Genomic DNA, 23,569 nt, shown 5'->3' on the forward strand with positions numbered 1-23,569 from the left:
AAACATAAGAGAAAGTATAGAAAAACAATAAATATGGTAACGAATTAAAAAAGAAAAATTAAATTAAATTTAAATTAAAAAAATTTATTAAAAAAATACTATTCCAACTAGTCCTAATTTTACTATAAAAAATATTTTCCTTCTTTTTTTAGCTGCATTTTTCATCTTCCACTAGCTGTCGTCTAGCATAAACACACCGATCTCAACAATGTGGATGACATTCGTTAACAACGAGATTCAAAGCTTGAGCGTGAGAATTGGAGGTCCTGGAGAACACTTTGGAGGAACAGCAATTGGAAGCATGTTTAGTATCCAGAAAGACAATTTCATACAGCCTTAGATACAGTGTGCCAACTCCTAGAGTAGGGAATGGAATAAATTACCATTGTGGAAACGTTATGAATTTCAAACAACACTACAACAAATCCTTAAGATAGCGACGGTTTTTTTGCGGCGGTTTTGTAAATGTGCCGCGAATAGACGAATTGCGGCACATATAGCGGCGGTTAGAGGTTGGGGCTGTAATCAGGACGACATGTAGCGGCGGTTTCGCTATCAGGAGTAAGGACTTCCCTATCACAGCTTCCTCTCCCACGCGTCGCAACAATCATCGACCATGGAAGGGCAGCCGCCGTTCGTCCTCTTCTTCTTTGCGTCGCACCATCACAACTTCCTCCCCCACGTGCCGCAGCAATCATTGACCATGCAAGCGAAGCCGTCGTTAGTCCTCTTCTTCTCTGCGCCACGTCGTGCATTCCAAACGAAGACGCTGTCGGTCCATTTCCGCATTAGAGTAGTGAAATATTGCTATGATTTTTGTCGTCTATATGCGTGATTTCCAAATGGTGAGTTGTGACCAAATTTTGGTAATGATATGAGCCATGATTGATGGAGAGTGGTTCATCCAATGAAAATAATCAAAATATTATAATAAAATAGAGATATAGACACATTAACAGTTCATTAAGTTTGTGGATGATTATTTTTATTTTAAAGTGGATGTTTATTTAATTTGGATTGGATTTAAATAGATATAATATAATTTATTGAATGTTTATTTTACTAGATATGTGGATAGCTATTTTCATTCTAAAGTTGATATTTATTTAATTTGGATTAGATTTAAGTAAATACAATAAAATTTACTTGATATTCATTTTACTAGATATATAAATGATTATTTTCATTCTAAACTCACAGCTCAACGGAAAAAAAAAAAACTAAACGGCTGGCTGTTGATGAGAGAGAGACAGATGACGTAATAAGAATTTGAGGAGAGAGCATTTGGCAGTAAAAAAATTAGAAAGTAGATAATTAAAGTATAAAAAATAAAAGTAAAATTTTTAGAAAAGTAATTTTTAATGGGCTGTTTTTTTTTTTCACCTTCTATGGACCGAAAGTTCAATTTATTATTCATGTCTACCTAATGAATTATATTGGCTTATGATAATTTGGCAATTATGTCATACACGCACTCGTAGGATAAATTTCCTTTTTTTCATATATTACAAGTTTAATTGTACGCATGTTTAATATATATGAAATAAATCATTTTACATATATTTCATTTTAATAGAGAGTATTATATTTGAATTAAATTCTATATAATTAACTTATCTTTTTAAGAGATTTTAAAATTTAGAAAATGCTTATGTACTTCTATAAAATATTCAATACGCAAAAGTTTATTTTTATCCAAATTTTAGCCATATGTTAGATAATTGTTTTGCATGATTAAAACTATGTAAAAAAGATCTATAATACTTAAATGATAATTTACCATCAAATTTTGGAAAAATACCAGAACAATTACCTTATAATTTTGATTGTCATCTCTCCAAATGGGAATATTTACTATTTCTAGAAATTAAATTTTTAATATGTAATTTTTTCATGCCCACATACAATTTTTCTTTGGAAAAGTCTACGGTGCTGACCGCGAAAATCAACATGTGAAGTTAACACTATGTGGCAAGCTGTGATTTGGACACGTGCAAATAATCTTTAACTATAATAACGGGTTTGAGGAAATAACGGTTACGAAATCAGATACATTCTATTTTTTGTTGGAGGAAGGAGGTTAATTAAGTGTGATTAGGTGATTAAATTTAGGATGTTATATATTGGGCTGAACTTTTGACACGCTGACCGGAATGATATAGCCTGCTTTCTTTTTTGGTAATTTTCACAAATTAGAATACCATGTCAAAAACAATGGTCAAATAAGACGGAAAATCTGAATACTATGTATTATTAAAAAAATTAAAGTATTAATCAAGTTAGGTTGGTCTAGTAATTAGCTTATTAGTCTTCTTAAATAAATATTGGGGTTCGAATTCCGTCTTATGTATGTAAATACATAAATATTTATTTATTATTTTTTTTACAATTTAAATAAAATATTTTCTATAGAATTAAAAAGATGTTATAAAAACCTAAAAGTAGGTTTATGTTTAGATATCTCATGCACAAAGATCTTTTTATCTATTAATTATATTTGGGTATAATGATATAATAAAAGTACTTTTTTGTTTATTTATTATATAAAAAACATCTTTTTTTAAAGAAAAAAAATCTTTTAAAGAAAATATATTTTTTATTTTTCTAGTACTTTTACTTTTACTACTAGAAATTTACCAAACACCCTAAACAATAAAAAAAGATTTTTTTTTATCAAGATAATGGCTCCTAAACAAGTTCTTTGTTGAGCTTGTACTTGTTCTCCAGATTATCGACCTTATTCTTGTACTGTTGTTATGTATGATGTTTCGTTAGTTATTTAACTTTAATCTCACAGTAGGACTACATTGAAACTAAATTTTTTTTTTTTAATTCAAATAGGACACTTTGAACCTTAAAGACCAAAACAGAATTACGCTCAAACATAAAGACTAATTTAATATTTTACCCAATTAATTAAAAAATTATCTTACCAAAAATATTTTAATATATTATAGAGGTTTGAATTAATTACCATTCATGAAGTAATATAAAATAAATATTTATAATAAGATGTAGTTGGTATTTTTTAAAAAAAAAAAACAACGATTATTACTCATTATATGTTTTTTGAATTAATAGCTACCATTCATTTATAAATTTATTTTTTTATTTATCGTTGAGTAATAATTTATTATTTTTAAAAAATATTACTCAAATAAATAAATAATTAATTAATTTTTTATTATTTTAAATTTACTTAAGTAATAATTTATTGCTCTTGAGAGATTATTTTACTCAAATAAATTAAAAAATAAAAAGAATTTTTTTTATTATAATAAATTTATTTGAATCATAACTCAGCAAAAATAATAAATTATTACTCAAATAAATCTATTGTAATAAATATTTTTTATTTATTTATTTGAATAATAATTTTTTAACTAAACAAATAATTATTACTCAAATAATAAATTATTACTAATAAATAAATAAATAAATTATTAGATTAATAAATAAATAAATAAACAGTAATTACTTAAAAAATATATAATGACTAGAGTGAGTTATTTTTTAAAAAAAATAATAAGTATATATTATAATAGATATTTAATGAAGTACTAGTAAGGGTTAATATAATGGAATTTAATGCAGACAGTAGTTAAATACATGTTAAAATAAATTGAGAAGCTAAGGTTTTACTACTCAATTGTAATATGATTATAGGGTTAGTAAAATGTTTAGTAATAGATTATTATTTATATTTTTGGTGTATTTGTGGTCCATATAAATAATTGTAATATGATTGTAATAAATTTTTTAGCATGATATATCATTCCTGATCCATTCTATCAACATGTCAAAAGTTCAGTCCATCAATATTCTAAGCTTAATTACTTAATCACACTTAATTAACCTCCTTTCTCCAATAGAAAATGGGACATATCTGACTGCGTTATAGTTATTTCATCAATTTCGCCGCTGTGGTTAAAGATTACTTGCACGCGTCCAAATCATAGCTCGCCACATAGTATCAATTTCACATGTTGATTTCTGCTGTTAACACCATAGACTTTTCCTTTTTCTTTTAACAAATTTTATAACTTGAGAGGGTTGGTGTTAAGGATGAGGTACCCAAAGAAAGTCAACGTGGACTTCAAAGTGAAAGAAAGTAGTTAGGAATTTGTTTTGCTTGTTTAGTCAGTTATTAGTTCAGTTAGAAGTTAGAACTAAGTTTAGCAAAGAATCTTCATGATGATGTAAATAGGCTTCTTTGCTCTATTCTTTGAGAGATGATTCTGTAATACTCTTTATCATTGATAGTTTTCATTTATGATCTCTGCTTTCAAGTTTTCCTTTCCTCATTCTTTGAACTGCTGCTGCATTTCATATTGCTGGTCATAAATCTATGTGCTGCTGTTGCTTCATACTCAAGCAACCATACTTGGATTTCTCTAGTTGAAAAATGCATTTTTTTTTAAAGAAAAAAAAAACCCAATTCTAAGGATAGTGATTGAAGTAATAATATGAGATGAAATATTGTGCTCTTATATTCGAATTAAAAATTATTAAAAAAAATAATGTTACATGACTAACAAATATTATTATTTTTAACTAGTACTTAACTAGTAATAATTTACACTCATATTTACATGATTTTATATACAAAAAATATATAGTTTATCAAATAAAGACAAAAAATACTAAAAATTGTTAGTCTCTAAAAATTTCTCTTAAAAAAATAAAAGATCAGTTTAAAATAGTATAAAATTATTTTATTTTGTTTTTTTAATTATTATTTACTTTATTTTATATTTTTTAATTATTGTTGATCTAAAATAATTGAGTAATTTTTAAATATAATAAATATGTAACATAAACATAATATATTACATACATAAAATTATAAATATTAAATAAAATAATTTTAAATTTTGGATTGTTATTTCCATAACATGACTGTTTTATTTGCCGTGGATGAACTACTACACTCTCCACCAACAATAATTATCTAATATCAATATAGAAGTATCATAATTCTATTTTGAATTAATATATCTTCATTGTTCATACCTATTATATATATGTTCTTTATGCCATATGAAGTACATACTACCCATTATCTATTGTTAACAACGCTTTTACATAATATATAGATTGTCAATGGGTTAAAAAAAATATATTTGCCAATTTTAATTTGTATATAATTTTTATATCTTTTATTTTTATATTGAAAATAATAATAAAAAAAGAGGAAATAATTTATTTTCACATAAAAGTGTAAAATATTTACACAGATATCTTGTTTTATAGACTAATGTTAGTCCAAAGGTAACATATAGCTGTATATGTTGAATGTCAACCTCTATAAATCCGATAAAGAAAACTTTAACCGAAAGGATACAACACTGAATTTCTTTCATGTATTTGGATTCTTATGCATTTAATTCTTTTAGTTGGAGGCAATGTTCCCTATAATTAATATGATTCGTATGTGTTTAAAAAAGCGGATAACAACATACTTTTACCGGCAAGCGATCAAAACTAGATAAACAATGTCAAATTGTTAATTAAGCAAAGCTCCAACCCCTCCAACAATGCCCCATTAATTCTTTTAAAATTCAAAACAGTGGTAAACGGTCATCAATAATTGAAACAAAGCTCCATTCTTGTACTTTTAGATAATGTATGCAATAATTTATTGGATAACGATAAATTTTTAAATAAAACTTCAATTTGTAATAAATTAGTCATTAAACCCGCTGGATTAAGTGATATCACAGAAAACAAAATAATAATAATAATAATAATGCTAGCTACATCATGTCTGTTAATCCAACCGGAAAAAAAAAAATCAATCCAGCATTATTAAACTAAGAAAAAGTTGTAATTTACTTCCTTTAACTTTGTTTATCTCTACGATTTCTCTCCTCTAATTTCTTTTTTTAAATATGTTAGGTGTCCACTAAAATTATTAATTATTAATTTAAAATACATATTAAAATATATCATATATATTAAAATTAAATTAAATTACATACATATCTATTTATACATAATATATAATGGCTGACAAATCTTAGTATGTAAATAAATTTTTTTATTGTTTTTAGATGTGTAATTCATTTGAAAGTTATTATAAGAGAAATCTTACTAATAACTTTTTCTCTCTTTTAAAATTACTTTTATGCTATGTATTTTATTGACGTAATAATCTCTCAATAAAAATAAATAAATTTCGAATGTTAAGGAGTATAATTAATTAATCAATAATAATTAAACGCATACTAAAATTTAAGAAAATAAAATGCAAAAAAAGGACAATGATATAAAAGGTACGTAGTAAACTATATATATCTTCCTTAAATAATTAATTCAAAATTGAAGTGGAGATCTCTATATAAACTACCAAGTCATTGGTTCATAATTCATACTAACACAAGCTTCTATTTTATTGATTAGCTAGGCATGGCTTTTAGTGAACAAAAACTATTACTATTCGTCATTGTTGTAGTTGGGATTTCCCAAGTGTTGTCCCGAAAACTCAATGATGAAGAATCCAATACTATTATGCTAGAAAGGCATGAGCAATGGATGACTAAATATGGCAAAGTTTATAAAGATGATGAGGAGAAGCAAGAACGGTTCTTGATATTCAAGAAGAATGTAGAATACATTGAATCCTTCAATGCTGCTGGGGACAAGTCTTATAAACTTGGTATTAACCACTTAACTGACAAAACCACTAAGGAGCTTAAGGCTTACCTAAATGGATTCAAGAGGCCACTGAGGGTATCATCAACACCATCAACATTTAAGTATGCAAATGTTGATTCCATTCCTTCATCCATAGATTGGAGGACTAAAGGAGCTGTTACTAATGTTAAGGACCAAGGCGATTGTGGTAAGATTAGCAATATAATATTACAGAATTATATGAATTATTTCTAGTTATTATAATAATATCAGGGCATGATTATTTACATACATTTCATTTTTACTTTCATTTTTAATTTTTTTTTATATAATTAGAGGAAAAACTGATGAGAACAATAATAAAATCATGTATGTGCTTATAGTTTGTTTAGCTTTCAATTTTTTATTATATAATCTTTAAATTAAAAATATCAAGCCAAAGTCTATTAATTAAGTGTATACTTTTTAGTTGTCACTTTCTATTGGTATTCACAAAATTCATTTTCAAAATTTTTTTATTGAAATAAATGGTTATATAAATCTATATCCATATAGTTGTTTTATATATTGGCATTCGCATTTCTTATTTTCATTATTATATTTTTTTCACAATTACATAAGATAACAATACAGAAATAAGATAGAGATATAGATACATAATTTGGAATATAAATACAAAGTATGCATGTCTTTATATATATATATATATATATATATATATATATAAACACATATATATCAACCATAAAATTTTTATTTAAAATAAATTAAATAACATTTATTGCCAATAAGTTATAATTCAAACGGCTTATAATCTTTTCATACTTAATTAAGAGATTGCATATTCGAATCTCTCTCTTCAAAAAAAAAAAAAACATAATTATTTATACACAAATACCTAACAATTAAGAAAATAACATAATTATTTATACACAAATACCTAACAATTAATTTATTAGTTGAGTGTTTTTATTAGATGTTTTTTTTTTCTTTTTACAATACTTTCCAGTAACTAATTAATAAGAAATCAGATGATAACTTCAATAGTTTTATTACTCGGCGACTTTATATTTTTTGGTTTAGTTTTAGATTCAGGTTTATGGTCGTGGGTTGTGTCTTCATTATTACTTCACTCTTTTGAGAGTAGTCAATCATGTGATTATGAATTATTTGCAAAACCAGGAAGTTGCTGGGCATTTTCAGCGGTGGCGGCGGTGGAGGGCATCCACGCCTTAACCACGGGACAACTGGTGTCACTTTCCGAGCAACAAGTGGTGAGTTGTGACATACACGGTAGGGATATGGGATGTAGCGGCGGTTACATGGAAGGTGCATTTCAATACATTTGGAAAAACGGCGGAATCAACAGCGACGCAAACTACCCTTACAACGCAACAGACAGTGTATGCAATGCAACGGAAGAAGCCTCCGTAGTTGCTCAGATCAAAGGCTACGAGATGGTTCCGGCGAACAACGAGACCGAGCTCATGAAAGCTCTGGCTAACCAACCCATAGCGGTTGCCATTGAAGCAGATAGTATGTTCTCTTACGAAAGTGGTGTTTATGATGGACCCTGTGGAATTGAGCTTGACCATGGTGTTCTAGCCGTTGGTTATGGTACTGAGAATGGAACTGATTATTGGATTATTAAGAATTCATGGGGTACTGAATGGGGTGAGAATGGATACATTAGGATGAAGCGAGGTATTGGTGCTGGTCTTGGTTTGTGTGGAATCGCCATGGATGCTTCTTATCCCACTGCTTAATTAAAAGAGTTACCTACCATATGTGTTTATGTGTAACTAATTTCCATGGAATAATTATCATTATATGTGCGCTTTTTCAACTGGTGGAAAATAAATTTATTTAATAATCAATGAATTTAAATTCTCAAAAACTACTTTGTACTTCTTGAATTTTTGTTAAGACAAGATTCAAGAATTTCTTTTTTGTTTTAATAATTGATTAGTCTATCTCCGGATGGATGGAGATACATTGATGATTATTCTCAGAAAATTAAATTTCTAATATGTAAACTACATATTTGTAATTTTTATTTTTTGCTTTCCAATAAAATAATTTTGTAGATTTTGTTCGACATACTTCAATCATCTCTCCTTATTGATATTGCTCATATACATGTTTAAGTATAAGAAAAAAATCTCAAGTCGGCCGAGCTTTATTTTTATAGGACTTATTAGTTCTTGTGTCAGTATTTTTTTTTTTGTCATATGAATTAATCAGCCCCATAAAAATGAAATCCAAAGGCCGAATTATGTATTTTTTTTTGTTTAGGAATCTCGTAGTCTTACACGTTTTCTCTCTCAAATATTTTGTACATTACATCTTACTTTCTAAAATTACAAAGCATTTTCAAAGTTTACATTATTTGTAATAACTAAATTTACAAATCATTTTGTAAACTAACTAAAAGTCATTTGATAAGTGGTTGTGAAGTGATACAGTTAGTAGCAAAAAGTTACAAGGCCTGAAATTGTATATTTAATTTAGTTAACAAAGTTAGTCAATATATAACATCCTTTAAATTCTCATTGAAAATGTGTAAAACACATATTGATGTATCTTGTTGGAATGGTTGATGATCAAGAGTTACCTTTTCACTCCTACTAATTTAAAATTGTTTGCATTTTTAACCTTAGATTGGGGATTAGATATAGATGATTGGAGATCAATGTGTGGTTACTGCATTTAAATTATTTTGTATTTAATTTAGTTTTTTGATCAAGTATAAAACAAGTCTCAGTGATGAGTGATTACACTATAGCCTCTTCTTTCCTTTTTTTTTTCCATATATAAATTTCTTTGTTATTTACATTTTACCCTATTTTATTTATTTTTGGTTTTTCTTTTGTAAAAGAAATAGTATCTATGGAAGTCCAAGTTCAGATAGCTTGGATTAGAAGAAAACACCTTAGAAGTTTATACTAGAAGAAAAACTATGATTCTACAGAAGAGACTAACCAAGAATAACAATTGGAACATGAAGACTTAACACTCTAGTAAGAAACAGAAGGTAAATATATTATGAATATTGGAATTACAAGTTCCAAATGAAGAGTAAAGCTAGAGAACTAATACTAATAAGCCATTGACCAATTCAAATCTCTTTACCTAATTCAAGTTGGGTTTTGGCATAACTCTGAACTTTTGTTTCAACCTTTCAAAAGAAGTCACAAACAAAAATTTACATGGGAGTAGGCATACCATTAACCTCACTAACTCATGCCAAGTTTGGATAACAAATCTTTAACATACTTTGTTTGAAAAAGTTGTAGCTATCCATATTTCAACCTTTGAATCTCAATACCAAGAAAATAAGATAAGGCATCAAGATCTTTCAAAGTAAAACTATTATTCAGTTTTTGAATCATGGTTTCAACTCCAATTGGATCATTTCCTGTTATGATTCTATCATCAACACAACATAGAATATACATAACAAAATTTGAGCCATGCTTCACAAACAGAGAAGTATCTGAATTATTACTAAGAAAACCAAAAGATTGAAGGATTTTGCTTAATTTTAAGAATCATTCTCTAGGGGATTGCTTTAGGCCATAGAGAGATTTGTTTAGTTTGCATACATGTGTCTCAGAAATTTGATCAAAACCAATTGGTTGATACATATAAATAACTTCATGCAAGTTGCCATTTAAGAAAGTGTTGTTAAAATCAAATTGTCATATAATCTAATCTTTAGATAAAGCAATGGTGAGACCAATCCTAATAGTAGTTAGTCTAATCATAGAGATGAAAACTTGCTCAAAATTAAAGTCCTGTGATGGATGGAACCTTTGGAGCTACCAGTCATGGACCAAGTTAACATAAGATGCTTGTTATTATGTAAGGATGTAATATTTTGAATATCAGGTGAAGTGTCAGTAATAGATGGAGAATCAGAATTGGGTTGGTTTATAAAGGGTATGCATATTTGAGTCCCAGAAATAGGGACAAAACCATTCTAATGGTGATCATCAAAGTGATCTTGAAGTTGAAGATTGGAATTTATCCCATTATTAGCTAAATCTGCTACTTGAGGATCAGAGCTGAATTATTGAATTTAGTATTAATACTTTTAGGCACAATCTAATTCTGAGTATTCTTAGACAACAAGAAACTTATAGTAAGGATATCAGACTGACTACTTTTGTTTTGAGGAGACTCAATTTGGAGGAATAATTCTGGAAAGAGTGCTCTTCAAAAATAACATGGTAAGACTCATCTCTATGAGGTGTCTGTGTTTTCTTTCTGCTATACCATTCTATTATGGAGTGTAAGGACAAGAAAATCTTTGCACATATCTGCTTGAACAAAGTATATCTTGAATCGATTTGAAATGTACTCTCCTCCATTATTTGATTGAAGAAACTCTTTAATGTTATGGTTTGTAAGGTTTTCCATGTATAATTTGAATTGCTGAAAGGCTAACAAAACTTGAGATTTGGTTTGTAACAAAAAGAGATAAATATATCAAGAATATGTATCAATAAAAGTGACATAACAACAAAAATTAAGATGTGAAGTATAGGGAGATGATCCCTAAACATCTGTGAATAATTGTAAGTGGTAGAAGATAAAGGGAAATGCAACTTGTGCATTTTAGCATTCATGCAATTTTCACAAAATTCAGATTTCAAGGTTTTATCTTTATTCTGAACAATAATATTAGATGAATATTATGAAGGTAAATGTATTATGAATATTGAGATTACAATTACCAAATCAAGAGTGAAGTTAAAAGAGCTACTTATACTAATAAATTACTGACCAATTCAATTCTCTTCACCTAATGACACAATTAACTTAACAGATAATAACTAACTGATAACCAATTCTTGATCTTGATCGTTTCTCTTATCAACCATGTTATCTTTAATAGTATCTAACTATCTATTAATCCCATTATTTTGGTTCATCAAGCATTAGCGCTGCTCGTCATAAGATTAAATCATTGACGTTGACAAATAGACCAAAGGACGCATTCTTTATGAACGCCATGGAGTAATGCTATATGCATTGTTTTTATATTTTCTATTTTTAATATTAAACGTGATTCACAAAAAATAAAATAAAAATAAAAAATTATACTATAAGAAAATATAAAAAGAATATAAAAACATAAGGGTTTTTTATTTAATAAATAAAAAAATATTAATTACTGAAATAAAAAATTTTAAAAATATTTACCGATTTGTGTACCCGACTCATATCTCGTTTACACTGTAAACGAGATGACATTGCGTGTATCTCGTTTACAGTGTAAATGAGATATGACAAGCCCGCTAAACGAGATAGACATGTATCTCGTTTACACTATAAACGAGACTCATGCAATGTTCATTTTGTTTACACTGTAAACGAGATAAATGGAGTTGTGTCCCACCGGCTATAAAAGGATGTGTAATTTTTGGTATTCTTTACAATTTTTCGTATCATATTTCTCACAAATATAAGGCATTAATCGCCAGTAATAGTCCGTACATAGTTGTGCTTGTGTATCCCAATTGCCGTATGAGAAACGGTGACATTTGAGTGTGAGGATCTGATATTGTTTCGCACTCAGCGTGTGAATACGTTGTCGGATTTAAAGAGTTTGATACTGAGTAAGCTCGGTGGTACAGAAGCGAGGGAAATCGGAAGGGTGGCGTATAGGTTGCTGGTCCCCATGGATAACGAAGTCTTCCGGTTCGACTATTCCGACTTCAAGGGGACGAGCATGTGCGAGTGATGTTCGACATCCATGGGAGGATCACGGTGGAGCAAGTAATGGAGCTGTCTACAGAGGTGGGACACTCGACTTATGTGCAGGACGACTGACCCCTTGCACCACCGCCCATTCATGTCGCCGTTCCAGTGGATGAAGCAAAGGAAGGCGAGGAGGAGTCAGACGAGGATTACGTGACAGACAGTGGTGATAGCGACTTGTTCGATAGTGGGATGAAAATGTGTGTGTTCCGGAGACACCCGTTCCGACTGCGGCCCGCCACGTCCTGCCTCCACTTCTTCTAATACCGGTGCTTTCGACCTTTCCGTCTCACTATCACAGTCTGGATTTGGACACCATACATGAGAGGACTCCGTTTCTTAACGCGGGTGAAGAGGATTACAACCTAGACGGCGGTGTAGAGTTTTGGGTCGGCCACAAGTTTAGAAGGTGAGAGGCAGTGCTTCAGGGTGTTAAGAGCTACAATATTCGAAGGAGTGCAGAGTACCCAGTGATCGAATCGGACCGGTTAAAGTACCATGTGCAGTGCCGTCAAGCTGATAATGGGTGTCAATGGAGCCTCTATGTGGCCCTTCGACAGAACATCGGATACTGGTAAGCTTAAGTTTATCTGTGCCTTTCATTACTTCTATACGATATACTAAGTAGGTGTACGACATGACTAAAGCAATCCTGTGTTGTTGTGTTCAGGAAGGTTTGAAGGGTTGGTGGAGTGCATAGTTGTCTAGCATCCACCATGTCTCAAGCTAGACAACAGTCTGATATGCCGGGTCATCTTACCTTTGATTCAGTCCAACCCCTCTGTAAGCATTCCGGTTTTACAAAGTGCGGTCCAAGCAAGCTATCACTTCAAACCGTCCTACAGAAAGGTGTGGATGGCCAAGCAGAAGGCAATTACACAAATCTATGGGTTTGGAAAGAGTCGTACAATAAGGTTCCCAAGTTGCTTCAGGCACTGCAGAGTTGTTTTCCTGGTATCATTTGTGACCTCTGCGTCAAACCATTCTACGATGGACACTACCTCGTACGTGACTGCAGTATGTTCGACAAGGTATTTTGATCTTTTCTGTCATGTGTAGAAGCTTTCAAGCATTGGAAGCCCTTTGTCTCAATAGATGGTACTCATCTGTATGGCAGATATGTTGGTGTGTTACTTATTGCGGTGGCACAAGATGGGAATAGCAACATCCTGGGCTGAGTAAGATCGTCCCTGGGCTGACTGGCTGTGGGCTGGACGTCTGGGGGCAACTCCACCAGCCAGGGATCCTACAAAACCTCCTGCCCAGATAGATGCCTCACATGGCAAGCCCCACACCACCAATCGTAGTACTCACGGTCGGCCTAATGTCGAATGTATAGTGCACTATAATCCTGCGACCAGGCTCGAACCTCTACCTCCAACCGTCGTACCACTGCTGGAGTTGCTTTGGCCACCAAACATCCTTAACGTGATCAGTGGTGGTCAGATACCGGTTGTTAAACACATTAAGTAAATAAAATAGTATCACTATCAGAACAACGAACAACAACCGTTGAATTGGAATCCCTGGCACTGGTTGCTCCCCCATTGAACTGCCGTTTCACCCGATCGACGTGGTGAAACCGGATAATGTTGAAGCAGACTAGCAGAACGGCTGACAACCATGTATCTCATTTCTCCTCCTCACGGGAACCAGTGTGGGCACAGGGCCTGCATCGCAGGGTCATCGTACACCCTCCATGCAAACTGAGTAAAAAAATGTGTAACAAAATAACAAGTATTACAACTCAGTAAGTAGAAGGAAATATCAAAATATTTAATTTTGTGACTAACCTCATCGAACCGTAACCGGTCGATCGATACCCTATAGTACAAGACCCTGGCTTGGTGCTGATCCCTACTTTGCTGCTGCAATCCAACCAACCTGAAAGTAACAAAGACATATACAACTCATTAAGTATCAAACCATGCGAATTAACAACAAAGTTTAGCATGAAATGAAAAGTAATATTCAGTTACCTCACAGCTAGCGGGTACTAGTAGACTCTTCTATTTAGTGGACACCACTGAGAAAATCTCTGGTAAATCCAACTCATCAGCAGCGGAGTGCAACCGGCGATGTCTGTGATGCCCCGCTATACCGCCAAACAGAGTGACTGGTAAGTCCAAGCCAGCACAGCAGATCCCCATGATAACACCCTGCACTCCGCAAAGTCCCGGAGAAGTGGTAGCTACCGCACGTGCACCAGGTTGTTGGACTTGTCTGTCAGCAGATACCCTCCGATCAGTAACATAATGTAGCATCGGGCATACTGTCGAAGAGTCTCAGGATCGTCGGTTGGGGGAATCTGGCAGACACGATCACGCAACCAAACCAGCTTCAGCGTGAACGACTCCTTCCTCTGCGCCGCCTGCTGTGCCGCCACCAGAGGCCTGGCACCAAGCAGTTGCTCCACCATCGTCCACGTCTCCGTGTTGTACTACCGACCAAAGTCACGAAGGCACCCCCAACGGGGTTCCCGTATGCACCTAGGCCCAGGTGGTACGCCACGTCCTGCAGGGTGATAGTGACCTCACCCCACGGGAGATGAAACATGTGCGTCTCCGGACGCCATCGCTCCACGAGTGCCGAAATCAGGGAATTGTCAAATGTTAAGTCCCTGAGCGGCACTGTGTCGCCGAATCCGGCCTCAGCCAGATACGAGACGATGGCATCTGGTAGAGGAAGGGTATGGCTGACTCGCCGGGACAGTAGAAGGCGAGGCCTCTGTAGAATGAAAAATAAATATTTAACCTATAAATAGATAATAATACATTTTTCTACTCTACTTAAGAACAAAGTACTACTACTACTTAGGAACATACTACCATGTGTCTACTTTACAGCTGTCTCTAAGTTACTTATGTCGGTAAGCAAATCGTAATTAAGTCATACAAATCTTACACAAGCAAATATTGTTCTAAATTCATCATACATTCCAACCCCTAAAGCATCTTACTCAGTGCTTGTCACTACGAGACAACCCTAACAATGTCCACATACATAGATTAACCGAACATAACGCAACTAACCTCAAAGTCTATCGCCCCAGCGTAATGTGACGTCTCATTTAGTCTGTTGTTGTCCCTGTCGTTGCCCGCTTGGTGTGCCATCACCGTATCGGATTCAAATATGGTAGGAAACGGTTAAAAGAGAAGAGAAAGAGTTTGACTAGGTCAAAGTGGGGTCTAGAAACAGGCTGTAAACGAGATAACCACTACTGTAAACGAGATAAGGTCTATCTCGTTTACAGTATAAACGAGTGTAAACGATATACACGTAATGTCATTTTATTTACAATGTAAACGAGATATGACTGAAAACGTAAATTAATAAATATTTTTAAATTTATTTATTTTTGTGATTAATACTTTTATTTTATTTATTTAAATAAAAAATCCGAAAACATAATGCAAATATCATTTTTCTAGATCATATCGTATATATTCCAAGGTAACAGCAACAGCTTTATAGTTAAATACTTTTGCTAGTCAAAAAAAAGGAGCAAATGAAGCATTATTGCAATCGTTGCAATACAAGACAAATGCAGAAGAAAACAAGAACACGTGTGGACGGAGGGCATCATATTCAATTAATTACATGTATGCTGAAAAATCAAATTGAAACGGAATGATATGCCTATACGTACATCATACACGATTGCATCAGCACGCAATCTTATCATATACAACTACGGTCAAGTTTTAAGTTGTGGTGGTTAAAATAGCCTATCAAGTAGGGATATTTTATTGAGCTATTATATTTATAGGGCAAAAAACTATTATAAGCCAATGCCATCTAGAATTTACGTATATAAGTCAAACTGAAAATGATTTCAGTAATGCGCCAGAACGTATATTAATATAAATCGAACCAACATGGTTTGAACTGCATTTGTTAGTAATTCGAACCAGTGCAGTTCGAATTGCATGTTGACTGTTGTTAATAAATCGAACCAAGATGGTTCGAACTTCAAGTGCACATAATTCGAACCAGGGTGGTTCGAATTATAGAGAGAGAAAGCTGAGAAAGTAATTCGAATCAGGATGGATCGAATTAAACAACCATAATTCGAGAAAAAATTAATAATTTATTAAAAAAATTATTAAAAAAATTATTAAAAAAATTAATAATTTAAAAATTAAAAAAGATATATTTTTATTTCATACGTTAAAAAAAAAGCTAACAAAATATTTAATTACGAGACTTCTTTAAAATATTAATGAGCTATCAATTCAAATTCCATACAATATTTTTCTGTCCATTTTTAATAGTTCATGAATATTTTTTAATAAATTTTTTTAATAAATTTTTTTTAAATTATACTACAAAAAATATTTTATCCTATGCAAAACAATTTAAAAAAAATGGCTTAAAAATGTTAGGAGTACTATAAAAATTTGTAATGTTATAATAACTTAGGTAAATACATGCATGTACTCAAATTTTAAATAAAATACTCTACATAGTCAATAATAATTTAGAAATGAAAGAAAATATTTTATTCCATACAAAATAATTAAAAAACATATTTTATTCTATACAAAATAATTTTAAAAAATGGCTTAAAAGATGTTATGAGTACTATAAAAGTTTGTAATATTCTAGTGATTTAGGTAAATATATGATAAAAATATTTTTTCTTTAATTTCTAAATTATTAGTGACTATGTGGAGTATTTCTTTAATGTCCTAAGTCATTAGGACATTACAAATTTTTATAGTACTTCTAACATCTTTTAAGCCATTTTTTAAATTATTTTGCATAGAATAAAATATTTTTTTGTGGTATAATTTAAATAAATTTATTAAAAAATATTCATGAGCTATCAAGAATGGGCAGAAGAGTATTGTATAGAATTCGAATTTCTCACCATATAATTTGAATCAGAATAATTCGAATTTCCCTATACGTAATTCGAATCATGTAATATCTCACCATATAATTTAAATAATTTTATTAAAAAATTATCATATATTTACCTAAATCACTAGAATATTACAAACTTTTATAGTACTCATGACATCTTTTAAGCCATTTTTTAAAATTATTTTGTATAGAATAAAATATATTTTTTAATTATTTTGTATGGAATAAAATATTTTCTTTCATTTCTAAATTATTATTGACTATGTAGAGTATTTTATTTAAAATTTGAGTACATGCATGTATTTACCTAAGTTATTATAACATTACAAATTTTTATAGTACTACTAATATTTTTTAAGCCATTTTTTTAAATTGTTTTGCTTAGGATAAAATATTTTTTGTAGTATAATTTAAAAAAAATTTATTAAAAAAATTTATTAAAAAATATTCATGAACTATTAAAAATGGACAGAAAAATATTGTATGGAATTTGAATTGATAGCTCATTAATATTTTAAAGAAGTCTCGTAATTAAATATTTTGTTAGCTTTTTTTTAACGTATGAAATAAAATATATATTTTTTTAATAAATTTTTTAATAATTTTTTTTAATAAATTATTAATTTTTTCTCGAATTATGGTTGGTTTAATTCGATCCATCCTGTTTCGAATTACTTTGTCAGCTTTCTCTCTCTATAATTCGAACTACCCTGGTTCGAATTATATGCACTTGAAGTTCGAACCATCTTGGTTCGATTTATTAACAACAGTCAACATGTAATTCGAACTGCACTGGTTCGAATTACTAACAAATGCAGTTCGAACCACGTTGGTTCGATTTATATTAATATACGTTCTGGCGCATTACTGAAACTATTTTCAATTTGGCTTATATACGTAAATTCTAGATGGTATTGGCTTATAATGGTTTTTTGCCCATATTTATATGTTAAGATATATTTTAGGCATTATATTTAATTATTTATCAATAGTTTAATACTATTTGATATGCGTACTTGCTGTATTTAATCATATAAAAATCTTTTTTAATATATTTAAATATATTTAAATATTATTATGTGTTAGTGTGTCTAATTTTATTTTTAATATATATTTTTAAAATAAATTTAAAAATAATATATATTATTATTTATTAAGATAAAAAATATTTTAAATACTTTATATAATTAAATAAGACATTAAAAATAATTAAATAATTTATTTATATTTTAATATCAATAAAATATCAAAATATTATTATGATTTATCTGAAAATATTTTATAGTTTATATATATATATATATATATATATATATATATATATATATATATATGTGTGTGTGTGTGTTCCCGTGTCTTATCAAATTTTAAAATTTATGTGTCGATGTGTTCCGTGTCGTGTCGTATGCTGTGTCCGATATAAGTCCCATACCATCCCGAGTCACAACATGTTGACGCAGATTACTAAGAAAAAAGTGTCACGCATCAGAAGTCTCTCCCTCGACAATAGCAAATACAATCGGGACGATATTGTTATTACCATCCTGGAAAACAGCCACTAACAAGCAACCCTTATACTTTCCATACAAGTGAGTCCCGTCCATCTGAATAACTGGCTTACAATGTCTGAATGCTCTAATGCATGGGTAATAGCTCCAGAAGACTTGATGCAATACCTGAATATCACTTACCAAGTCATCCCCTTGATATGCAGGCATAGTCTCAAAATGTACGACAGCTGATGGCTCCTTATGACACATGGCCTCGAACCATATGGACAACGCTTCGTAGGATGCTTCCCAACCTCCAAATATTTTCTCAACTGACTTTTGCTTAGCCAACCAAGCTTTCCGATAACTGACGGTGTAGTTGAACTTCGACTGCACTTCTACAATAACTGATTTTACCTTTAATGAGGGGTCAGCCTCAACCAACGGCTTTATGGCTTCTGCAATTGTATTTGAATCCAGCTTCGAATGATCCTGAGAAATGGTTGCTCTGGTACAAGTGTGACTGCCGTTGTACCTCCTAATAACCTAACAGTACTTTCTGCTGATCATACTAACTCTGATAAGCCAATCACACCCTGACCCGTACTGTGTACACTTCGCATAAAATGTCAACGGCTCCAACTTATACACACGGTAGTCTACACTTCTTCGGAGGGTATACTCCTTCATCGCCTTAATAACAGCTTCCCTTGAACTGAATTTCATCCCCACAGCGAATTCACCATCTGCGACAATAGAAACTTCTGCCAGGACAGCAGCGATACCATAAGTATTTAATACACGATTGTTTAATGACCAAAATTAAAAGTAAATCAGTACTCACAACATCAATAATAATATAAATAAGCTTTACATTATGTTATTATCTCAATCTCAATAAAATAAAAACACAAACACATTAATACATACTGTTAATTAATACAAATTAACTAAATAACTAAAAATAAATACTAATCTCCTAAATAACTTCATAAATACTATAATAAACACTCATTAATAAACCATGATTAACTAAATAACTAAATAAATATAAATTAATTAAATAACTAAAAATAAATACTAATCGCCTAAATAACTAAAATAATTACTATAACAAATACTCATTAATAAATCCTAATTAACTAAATAACTAAATAAATACAAATTAACTAAATAACTAAAAATAAATACTAATCACCTAAATAACTTCATAAATACTATAATAAATACTTATTAATAAATCCTAATTAACTAAATAATTAAATAAATATAAATTAACTAAATATCTAAAAATAAATACCAATCGTCTAAATAACTTTATAAATACTATAATAAATACTTATTAATAAATTCTAATTAACTAAATAAATACTAGTTCCTAAATACTAAATAACTCAAAATATTTTTATCTTAAACTTGACTAAATAAACTCTTTTACAAATGCTAGTTAAGTACCTGCACTCATATAGTACGGAAATTCCAGAGCATGCATGGCTTTCAAATCTAAAACTCGCATGAAAGATGGCTCCTCAAATGGCACTTCGTTCGCGAGTGTGTTTGTCACGTCTGTCACATTCGGAGCCACAGTGCCGTCACCTTAATCTTCATCTCCGTCTGGACCAACTACTTCGTAATTGCTTTCGAACTCTTCCTCACTGTCATTATTGTAGTCTTCCCATAAAATATTTTGGTCGGCCTCAGATTATTCGAATTCAGTGTACAACTCGATGAATGAGATTTGAGCACGACTTTCAATATACATTAAAAACATCTCTTGTATGCTCGCTTTTTCTGTTATATATTTGGTCTGAAATTGAACAAATTCACCAAATACTGGTACGGAATATCTGTACAAAATACATGATATTTTTCTTGACATCCCTGAATCTATCTTCTCACAAATTACACCTTTAAGCTCTTCAAATGAAATTATGAAGGGAATAACAACATCTAACGGAACTTCACAAACAAATTTTACTCCTTCCGACGTCTCCAACAAAATCTGACCAAAATAATACACTTTCAAAAGAATTCTATCATCCATTTCTCTTACTCACTTAAACAGAAACTGAAATTTCACTATCAACTTTTTTTTCCAACACAACCAGATTGACACTGGACCATGAGAAAGAAGAAGAGAAGTCGAAGAAGATGAAGAAGAATGGATTTGGTCGGCTGATTATGATTTACACACCTTCGCATGTATATATATACACACACAACTCGGACCAAGCGAGTTGTTTACCCTAATTAAAAAAAACATATAATAATGAAAACAGACCATCCGATTTCATTTTGCGAAAAATAAAAAAAATTATTCATGCACAACTCGGACCCAGTTAGGTGTTGAACCTAATTAAAAAAAATTAATAATCAAAACAGATCCTCCGATTTATTTACATAAAATAAAAATTTTTTTATACATGCTCAAATTGCAGGTCCGATAAGCTTTATGTGAATTTCATAACCTCCCTCCATGCAAAACGGACCCTCCGATTGGCTAACAAAAATTTAAAAACAATGAAATCGGATGATCCAACTTCTTAACACCAAATCTGAGAAAAAGTTGTCCCACATATTGGTATAGGCGTATAGCACCTCTATGATCCATAACCCGGCACAACACATCCACATCTTCCATAACAAAAAAAAATCAGCCTCAAATTTAAGACGGAGTTCCTGAATTATCCACAGAAAGAACAAATAAATTTACAAAATCAGGAATAAAATTATAAAAGAATAAAGGCTGCGTTTGTTTCTGAGAATAGGACAGGACAAGACACTTAAACAGGACAGGAAAAGACATTGATGCACAGAGACACAAAATTTTGTGTTCTTGTATTCTGTTTGGTGATAAACTAGAACAAATTATGAAAATCTAATTTATTCTCATTTTTTTTCATTCAAAAAATTTGAGATAAAAAATATAATTATGAAAAATTAATGAAAATAATGAAAAAAAGAATGAAAAATAAGCTGTGTCCCTTGTTAGTGTCCCTGTGTCCTTCTTGTCAGGATGGACACAAAATACACTAATTTAGTGTCTTTGGACACACTGCCTCTATCCATGTCTCATCTGCCAAATATAATTTTGTGTCTCTGTGTCCATGTTTCAGTGTCCTATCTTTGTAAACAAATGCGGCCAAAGGGAATAACCCACAATAAAAGAGGGAGAGAAAGTTGCAAGACATTCGCATTTATACATAAACTCTAGTACTTTAAAATACATTTAAATTTTAATTGTAACTTTTGTATTTTAAAATCATTCTTGTATTTTATTTAAACTTTTAAATTATAATATAAATTTATATTATTCAATCATATTGTGAGTATTAATATTTATTATTAATTTATTAGATGATATTTTATTATTGATATTATTTTTATTTAATTTATATCTAATATAATTAAATATTATACTATTAATAAGATTTTAACAATAGTGTATATATATATATATATATGTGTGTGTGTGTGCTTAAAAATAATTTTGATGGTGTGATGGATGCATATATGGGAGCAAACAATTTGTTGGATACGAAAAATCTTTTTCAGCGTAATGAAAAACAATTTATTAATACACGTATATACAGATAACAAATACAAAGACTATTGATCGTGACATGCATATTTTTACACATGACAAATCTTAAAATCAACATTCAACACAACTATTATTATCAAAGACCAAGTCCATTTAGTGGACATGCCAGTAGTGCCCAGTGGTATTATCTGTAACCCAATTGCGAGAGAAAAAAATGCTACTCTATATTCTTCTTTTTAGGTTGTATTATTGTTAAGGATATAATTATTTATATTTTTTATGTTAATTTAATTTTTTAAAATGAATAATTTTATGATATAATATTAAAATTTTATGTTTAAAAAAATTAAAATTCAATTCTTGATGAATTCTAAAAATAAAAAATATAAGAAAAATAAAAAAAGAAATAAAAATTTATACAAAAATCAAATAAATTCTAAAAAAAAATTATTTAAAGAAAAATATTAAAAATATAATTATTTATATTACTTTTTTTTATCTGTTTAAATTTAAAAAAAATAATTTCATAATAATTACCACTAATTAAGAAACCTAAAGTAAAATTAATTCTAGTTCCAAAAATGCAAGGTAGCACTTTTTTTCCCCTTTCTTCCAATTAATGATCAGAGAGGAATAATGGTGTGATCCAATTGGAGAAGAGGCCTGCACTGGATAAACTTGAATGAGTAATTTAATTTGTTCAAAATTATTAGAAACTCAAACTTTAATTTTAAGTGTCATACATTAAAAAAAAAGAAGATCAACATTATTGTTTGTCGACATATCTAGATTATTACTAATGCTGAATTGAAGTGTAACAGTTAGTCTTAGCTTCTTTCAAACATGGTTCATCAGATTTCACATCATGATGACCAGGAATAATCATTAGTGTTTATAAGTTGAAATTATTGTTATGTGGTTATTACTTTGTCTGAATGCTATATAGCCTAGAGCAAATAGCCATAGCCTTTCCACTTTAGGCTAAAAATTTTTATTATGGAAGATGAATGTGTGCAATTTAATTCTGTTGGTGGTGTATTTGTTTTTATTTTGATATGGAAAATGAGTAATTGGTAGGTCCGATTAATTTGTAAGTTAATTTTTAAAATTTTTTTAATATCAAATTGGAGAATCTAATTTGTTAGAATTTTTTTTTTAAAAATTTATAAATTAGATGGTCCAATTTTTATTCTCAAAAAAATTAAACGATCTGATTTTTACATTTTAAATAAAAAAATTCCACATTTAAAAATAATATCCTTAT

General features: G+C 30.3%; 1 protein-coding gene across 1 annotated transcript; it reads left to right on the forward strand.

Annotated features, from left to right (window-relative positions):
- Positions 1 to 6,378: 6,378 nt before the first annotated feature.
- Positions 6,379 to 8,518, forward strand: LOC130945258 (ervatamin-B-like). Its single transcript, XM_057873989.1, has 2 exons — positions 6,379 to 6,844; positions 7,819 to 8,518. The coding sequence occupies exons 1-2, from the start codon at positions 6,409 to 6,411 to the stop codon at positions 8,400 to 8,402; spliced, it is 1,020 nt and encodes a 339-aa protein (XP_057729972.1). The 5' UTR covers positions 6,379 to 6,408; the 3' UTR covers positions 8,403 to 8,518.
- Positions 8,519 to 23,569: the final 15,051 nt, after the last annotated feature.

Source organism: Arachis stenosperma, chromosome 8 (assembly GCF_014773155.1).
Source record: "Arachis stenosperma cultivar V10309 chromosome 8, arast.V10309.gnm1.PFL2, whole genome shotgun sequence".
NCBI lineage: Eukaryota > Viridiplantae > Streptophyta > Magnoliopsida > Fabales > Fabaceae > Arachis > Arachis stenosperma.

Bases quoted from the DNA above. Each gene is read 5' to 3' on its own strand.
- LOC130945258 (XM_057873989.1), top strand. From the start codon at position 6,409: ATGGCTTTTAGTGAACAAAAACTATTACTATTCGTCATTGTTGTAGTT. The intron at 6,845-7,818 runs GTAAGATTAGCA...TTGCAAAACCAG, and splicing joins TAAGGACCAAGGCGATTGTG to GAAGTTGCTGGGCATTTTCA.